Genomic DNA, 7718 nt, shown 5'->3' on the forward strand with positions numbered 1-7718 from the left:
CTAGTGTGCTTGTACCCTTAGAGACACCGGCGGGTAAGCGTATGCTAGTGCATGCCAACCAGCTGCGCCCGTACACGTGCCGTGTCGCTGGCATTGGTGTCATATTCCATGACGACCACGAGTTCGGGGAGGTGGAATACGTGCCGCGTCCTATCACCTCGCACGACATAGCATCTATCCTACCGGCGGGTAGCTTGGCTCATTTGCAGTCCCCTGAGAGAGTGTTAGTACGGGAGGTGTTTGAACGCGATGCGGCATTATTCAGCGGAGAAGTGGGGATCGCGCAAGTCGGCGAACATAAGATAAGGCTTGTACAAAGGGCCACGCTGAAACATAGCCGCCCTTACCGCATGCCAGTGGCCTTGAAGGAGGAGGTTTGGAAACAGATAGTGGAACTGCTCGAGCTTGGTTTATTATACCGGTGCGAAAGTCTATTTGCTCACCCCCTTGTGTACGTCCCAAAGAAAGATGGCACAGTGCGGCTGTGTGTCGATTACAAAAGCTTAAATGCTTTAACCGAACCAGACGCATTTTCGATGGGATTCCCGCAAGAATTGATCATGAATGTAGGTCAGGCTAGTTATATAACCCTCATTGATCTCCGACGAGGCTACTGGCAAGTTCTCTTAGCAGAGGGGTCACAGCGCATTACCGCGTTCGTGTCGCACCTAGGTCAGTTTGCTCGGAGGGTAATGCCGTTTGGGCTGAGGAACGCGGCAGCCAGCTTTCAGCGGAGTATGAACCAGCTGTTAACACCCCACAAGGCGTATGCCTGTGCCTACTTGGATGACATTGCGGTTTTCAGCAGGTCCCTACAGGAGCACGTCCAGCACCTCCACGCTGTGTTCTCCGCCCTAACGTCTGTAGGTCTAGTAGCTAAAATGGAAAAATGTCAGGTGGCGTGCGCGTCTATCCGCCACCTCGGACATATTGTGGGATCGCAAAAGCACGGTCCGGACCCCAGCAAGCTCGCGGCTATTGAGGGGCTGCAAGTACCCCAGAATAAAAAAGAGTTAAGGAGTGTTCTAGTTCTGTGCGGGTATTACCGTGGTTACATACCCAATTTTGCTGGCATTGCCGAGCCCCTTACCCAATTGATGGCTAAACATGTTCCTAACCACATTCCTTGGACGCCCGAGGCAAAGGAGGCATTTGCAAAACTCAAGGGTGCCCTGTGCAGCGCTGTTGAATTAACCACCCCAGACATTCACAAGCCGTTTTGGCTTTTTACGGACGCTTCCGCTATCGCTGTGGGAGCTTGTTTGGCCCAAATGGCCGATGACGGTACCGAGTGCCTGATTGCTTTTGCCAGTCATCGCTTCACGCCTGCTCAGATGAAATGGTCTACGATAGAGCGCGAGGCGTCTGGTGTCATTTGGGGACTCAAAAAGTTCGACACCCGGGTATTCGGGGCCAAACTCTTTGTCGTCTCCGACCACAATCCGCTCGCGTATCTCATTCAAGCTGCGCCACAAGGGGCCAAATTGATACGTTGGGCATTGGCTTTGCAGCGATACGACGTGGTAGTGCAACACAGAAAGGGTACGGCACATGCTAACGCCGACGCACTTTCCCGGCCGACAAACCAATGCTGGGGGGAGGTGCAGTAGCCTGAGAGCCCCGCAGCGGCGATCAGTGAAGGAGAGAGAACGAGTGTTATGTGTCACGGGACTAAGTGATGGATTTATGGTGCAAACATGGCAATAACACATCAGAATGGTGATGGAACTTTTGAACATCATACAACAGGGTATGGCAATTACCAAGTGTAGTCGTGTGAACTGCGTGTGGTGTCTGTTTGCTTTTACATGCCAATATTTTTTGCATTTTTTATTATGTTGGGTGGGGCAACAGCGCCCGATTGTTCTGGGACATGTGTTGGAGTGTGTGTCATGTTATTGAAAACTCTTGCAGAGTGTTCAAGGAATCGCCCACGGCAGGGAATGTCAGATGTTGCATGCATCATAAGCGTTTGGTGAAAAGGCGTGCGGAGCGAGCAGCTCTGGCACGTTTGGTCGGGTCTACTAGATACCGCGTTTCAGCTGCATGATGTTTTGAATAGGCTCGCTATATTAAGAGAGCAGGGAAGCTCACTAAGTAGCTTTGTTATATCAGCTGGCGCTGGAAACTGGTTTGTTTCTTTTTTTTTTGAGCACCAAGACCAAGTGGGGCTCTTTGCACGGTTCCTTTGCAGGAGGAAATATGCGCATGCTGCTGCCGGCCAGGTGCAGCGCGACCACTGTGTAGTGGGTGGGACACCCCAGCCGTTGGCTGCAGCTGTTAACCCGCCGTACACCCACTGGTTGAGCGCGGTCCGTTTTTTTTTGCGTGGGTTTACTTCGGCAACACTGTAAGCAAGTTGTTGCGAAGTCTTGGATGGGGGGTGTCGGACCACGGTAAGAATTGGTAGCGCAGCAATTTTTGTTTGCTTTTATTTGCTTTGCGGCGTAAGCTTGGGAAGGCATGTCAGCCGCGGGCAGCCAGGGTTCCTTGAGTGACAAGCGGTCGAAGCGCGACTGACCAGTTTTACCACGAGCGCAGACACACGGCGTCAGCATATTACCCTGCTTTGTTCAACGCCAGAGACGGTCGAACCGTTCGAGTTACTATTAACTCAAGGAAAAGGGGACCAACCGGGGACACAAAAGGGGTGAGATTATAAACGTCATTGTGACGGCCCCCTAATTGCCTCTCGGCACTGGCAGTCGGTGCATCAAGGGGCCTCTTCTGAGACCCCGCGCACCGCGGCGACTCCTCGCATCGGTTCGGCTTATGGCCCGGCCACGTACTGTTTTCGCACCTGCAGAATCGACGGCGCGCGTTGCGAAAACTCTGAAGTCTCCGACGACCTTTTCTGCTGGTCCGGCTTTGGTCCAGTAGCTCTCAGAAGCGGGCTCGCCACACGGGAAATGGTAACGGCCGCCCGTTCGACGCCTAGGTTGTCTATTGTTAACTCAAGCATGTCTTCGACTGCGTCGCCGTTTATCCGGGCAAATGAGCTCGTAAGTAGAAATGTGCGCGGTCAGCGAGCGGTTCCTCTTACGACGCACAGAGGCAAGAGGATTGTAGCCCCGTCGTCAAAAAATTGACGTGGTAAAGGGAAGTCGCCCTAGGGCCGCAATACCGTGTACGGCCAGCTCTGTCTAGATAATTGTGCGCCGCGAAGCTGGCCCTGGCCTATATGCTTTTTCTAGTTTTGTTTTATTTACGTTTTGGTTGTTGTGTTGTTTCGGGAGAGTGCATGAGTTCCACGTGCACGAAGGCAGCATCCTCGAGGCGTTTTTTTATCTACCTAATGTACTGTCCAATCAAAGGACAAGCAGGTGATTATTTGCTCAGAGTGTGGTAAGGGCGGAGAACCAGGAAGGAATAAGAAGAAGCCCCGGGGCTCCGCCAAGGGTTCTGAACCACGCTTGCGGTGTTAGGCACCATCGGCTCCGCCGAACCCCGTAGGGTCGCCCTACAGAAGTCGGTTCATTTCCAAGTTGTTTTTCTTTTCTTTTTCCTGTGACATTGATGTCCATTGTTTTGTAAAATCTGTAAATACAAGTTTTTCTCAGCCATGTAGAACTTCTTCAGCGTTGCTTCTGCTTCATCGTACAGCGACCAGCAGGCCAATAGCCGCTATTGGGATAGCGGCGTACGTTTCTTTTCCTACTTGGCTATACCACCGCGGGTGGCGCGCCTCGGGCGCCGAGTGGGGAGAAGTGGTTTCTTCTACATCGAGAAGAAAACCATATTTTACTCTGTTATTGGTATTGATGAACGTCATGGGCAACGCCGACGCTTGAGTGAGGTTGCCGTCTGGGTATGCGTTAAGGAATTGACAAAATTGCTAGTCTACCTACAGAAAAGGGCCGAATTGGACGGACGCTTTGAAACGACGTTTTCAAGGAACTATTCGTGGATGTCACAGTGATGATGTATTACTGTCCATTACCCAGAACGATTTTAGATGGGAATGGTAGATGTAAAATGCATATTTGCAACGCCTCCAAATTTCTTGTCCATGACCCAGTGGATAGCGTGCCCAGCATTCGTTGTGGTGGATCCAGAGGTCATGAGTTCGACTCCTGTTAATGGGACTTTTTTCTTTGTCTTTTTATTCTGCATATTTTTGACGTCATTTCCGTTACGGAAGCACACCCCCCCATTCGTGGTGAACCCCGGCATAAAACATTTCCATGTTAATAATCAATCTATCAGGAAATAAATGTAGGTAGTTATGGTCGGTCTTGCATGCAAGGCTTTGCTGGCACGAGTGGCGCACTGCACCTAATCAAGGAGAGCTATTTGGCTCTGCTTGGCGTCGTCTGCAAGCCATACCTCCTACGGTTTCTGTTACAAGTGAGGTGGCTTAATACTGTGTGAGCTGTTGAAGTTCCATGGTGAGCTTTTTAGGTGCACTTCAGTGCTTTGAGGCTGAGTGTTGGTATGCCAACACAGGTGTCTCTTCACGGTACGCCATGACATTCCTTTTCACACATTCTTCAGCAGGTCACCATATAATATGATGATGCCCTGTTATATGTTTATTTAAATTGCGTACGCAAGCTTAGGTAGCATTCCGCGAAAAAACATTCGAGATACCTCTTGTTAATCGGAGAGCTCCACCACTAATCCTTCCCTGCTTTCTGCGTGTGATATTGCAATGGCCACTACCTGTGCCATTCATTTGAAACGCGTATTTATAGACGCCGTTGTGTTGTGATTTATTGGTACAATTATCACTACATGTATATCCGTGCTCACTTTAGTTACGCCTACGAAGGCGGCTTCATAGGCAATGCTGAAATGCTTTACTTTATGTGCCCGCTCTCGCATTCCTTCTTCCTGCGTCATACGTCGGATGCATGCTTATAGGATTAGGCTGCACTGCTAAATGTGCGCGAGGTTTCCGAATTTCTCAGGAACATTTGCTCGTCACAATATAGAGGGCGCAATGCTTATTTTAGGGTAGCTTGAAATCAGTGTTTCCTTTCAGATAAGAGCACTGCATTGGCAACACCTGTAAGGTATCGTATATGCGCATTATCGTTACTCTCTCGGTTTTGCTGTTTCGCAGTGGCCAGCTGAAATAGCCACTGTGACGGTTTCTTCGCGCTCGACTTGTGCTTAGCTGGGCGATCTTTTTTTGTGCCCTGCTTCGAGTTTCAGCAACGCGCTGCAAGTGTTGAGCTGTGAGAGTTTTTATCTTTCACTTTTTGGTGCGCGAAATTTTCGTCCGCCATTTGTGCTTGTGCAGAGCATCGCAAGCTCCGTGTTATTTTTTTTTTCATTCTTTATTAACATTAGAATTTGTTGCTATCGCATCACTGCTTCGTCGTTATGACGAAATCGCAATTTTTTAGCAGCCACAAGCTCTGCCTTTGGATTCCTTGTATTTTCTTTCAAAAAGAGACACAAAGAGACAAGCGTATTTTCCTGCTAAGAAGCATCATTGAATTTTTCGGTGAAGCATCAGGTTTAATATGTCCGATTTTTTTTCCCTCCATGATGCCATTTTTCAGATAAAAAAACTGGATAGATTGCTTTCAGACGTTTAGTGGGACCATGCGGATGTTCTTTAAAGCTGTTTCGTTGCTTGTTTTGATGATATTCGGCAAATGGCCGAACGTGCGCTTGTTACAAATGAACCAATCTCCTTGCAAGCGCTGTATACTTTGTTCATCAGATTGTGGCCCGCTGTTCACTTCATTTAGCATGTGAGGTAAGCTTGAAAAGTTTATTTCATATTATTCAGTTCCTGATTGTGTTATATTGTGGTTTTCTTTGTGTATACCTGTAAAGTTTTTTTCAACAATTTGTACAGTGCATAATTGGTAACCTGTTAGTTATCTATTCCTTAACTCGCTCCCTGTCTGACACTTTGTGTAGATTTTCGCCATATCTAATTTTCATTCTGCTCCATGCAGAGACGTTTCTCGTAGTTGGGCAAAAGGTTGAGCTGGCTCCACGTAGAAAAATGACACTCTCATAGGCATACCTAATACCCACACCCGCGGTGCACTTGCGGTTGAATGCGCAAATTACATTGAACAATGAATTAATTTTTGTTCTGATTCAGAGAGCATGTTTTTAAACTCTGGCCTTTGTTATTAGTAAGGAAACATCGTACATAAAAATAAAAATAGTTTTTCCCAGAGATACATGTCTCGGAGTGTGCAGTGTGACACAAATGCGTTCCTTTTTACTCGCTAATCTTGAACGACAGGGAGCTCAAATTTGGCGCATATCATCAGAAGCTGATACAAATGGCGATTTCACCGTCAATGGGTGTCGTGCATTGTTCATAACATCATGCAACATAAAGTGTTAAGCGCTGTGCATACGTGCTTCTCCTTGAAGCTATCTCAGCGTACTAAGCAAGGGCGCATATAGTAAAACCCTGACATCTTCATTGGCGTGTTCTGACCTGCCTGCTTTGTATCTAATGTAGGTAAACCTGTTTCTAACAACGGGCATATGCAACAGCTTAGCAGTAATTTCTTGTATCAGCAATGTGCCTTTCCAAACAAGTATTCATTTATGACAGCAAAGTATGCAAAACAGTGTGCTATAACTCGCGCTATTTTGAGCAGATCATTGTTAAATAACTATTCAGACTGATGGCAAGGTTCCAAGACATCTTATACATGAAAACGGGACTAATCAGAAAACACCTACCGTTACGAAAGCTAACAGTTATATTGGAAGGAAATATGTAAACAACTGCACACTTTTTCAATGCAAGTTGGCCGTGGCGTGAACTGCTTACCACGATGAGTGGTATTTCAATATACGTGTCCATTCATATAGCAGAGGTGTCACATACGAAGGACGGGACATTGTTCAAAAAGACTTGGAAATACCACTTACCAGTACATAAAATAAAAGAAAATAAAGTCAGCGTACATATACATGGTAACGTGGGGATAAAGTCAGCCCTCATTTCGAAATTTTCGTATTCTATGTTAGCGCAGACTGATGGCGCATAAAAAGAGTCACTGTTGGCTTCTGTTCCTCCTTTATTAAGCCTTTGGGGCTATTGATAAAGTTACACGTAAGAACCTTGCCGGAGCATAAATATAATGGCACGTCAGCACTTAGCAACATAAGAAATGGATGAGTCTGTCAAATTTTGCGCAAGAGCTCAAATCAATTTACACATTGTCTGACGCTGGTAAGAATTTCGTTCAAGTCTTTGCAGCACGTTTATTGAAATGTCAAGGTCACGTTCTGTATTTGCGAGTGTTAATAACGTTTATTTCTTGAGGAAACACCTGCGACGTATGAAGACATTTGTTTTCAAACGTGTCATCAGGAACATAGATGCGTTAATCAAGCTAGCTGAATTAAAATTTGCCAACCTTTGATCAAACTTTATAACGATCGCTTATTAGTATGTCGTTTTTTAATAAAATCTGAGCTTTGCAGAAAATTATTTTTGGTGCATGACGTGTTTAGTTGAGCAGTGGAGTGCAATATGTCTCAGGGGTAAATGAGTTGAGCGTTTGTGCGTAGTACTTTATTCTTCTCAGTCTCCCATATGCATGCAGCCATTACAGATGTGGCGCTGATGCGTAATGATTACTGATTTCTCTCCTCAGAGTGTTATTCAGAACACGATAGTGAAACGTGTCTTTACTTAGGTAGTCACAGCTATTTTCGACGTAGAGAAGCAAAGAGTGTACAACATGTGTCGCTGCTCTCTGCATCACGGTTGCCATTTGCTAAAT

At 46.7% G+C, this 7718-nt stretch overlaps 1 protein-coding gene across 1 annotated transcript in view; it reads right to left on the reverse strand.

Annotated features, from left to right (window-relative positions):
* LOC142796401 (uncharacterized) overlaps positions 1-7020 on the reverse strand; it is a 41544-nt gene extending 34524 nt beyond the window's left edge. Inside the window, exon 1 of the mRNA XM_075886896.1 lies at positions 6859-7020. Coding sequence (XP_075743011.1) covers positions 6859-6931 — 73 coding nt within the window. The 5' untranslated portion in view covers positions 6932-7020. The remainder of the gene's footprint in view (positions 1-6858) is intronic.
* Between the last annotated feature and the right edge of the window lie 698 nt (positions 7021-7718).

Source organism: Rhipicephalus microplus, chromosome 2 (assembly GCF_043290135.1).
Source record: "Rhipicephalus microplus isolate Deutch F79 chromosome 2, USDA_Rmic, whole genome shotgun sequence".
NCBI classification, from domain to species: domain Eukaryota; kingdom Metazoa; phylum Arthropoda; class Arachnida; order Ixodida; family Ixodidae; genus Rhipicephalus; species Rhipicephalus microplus.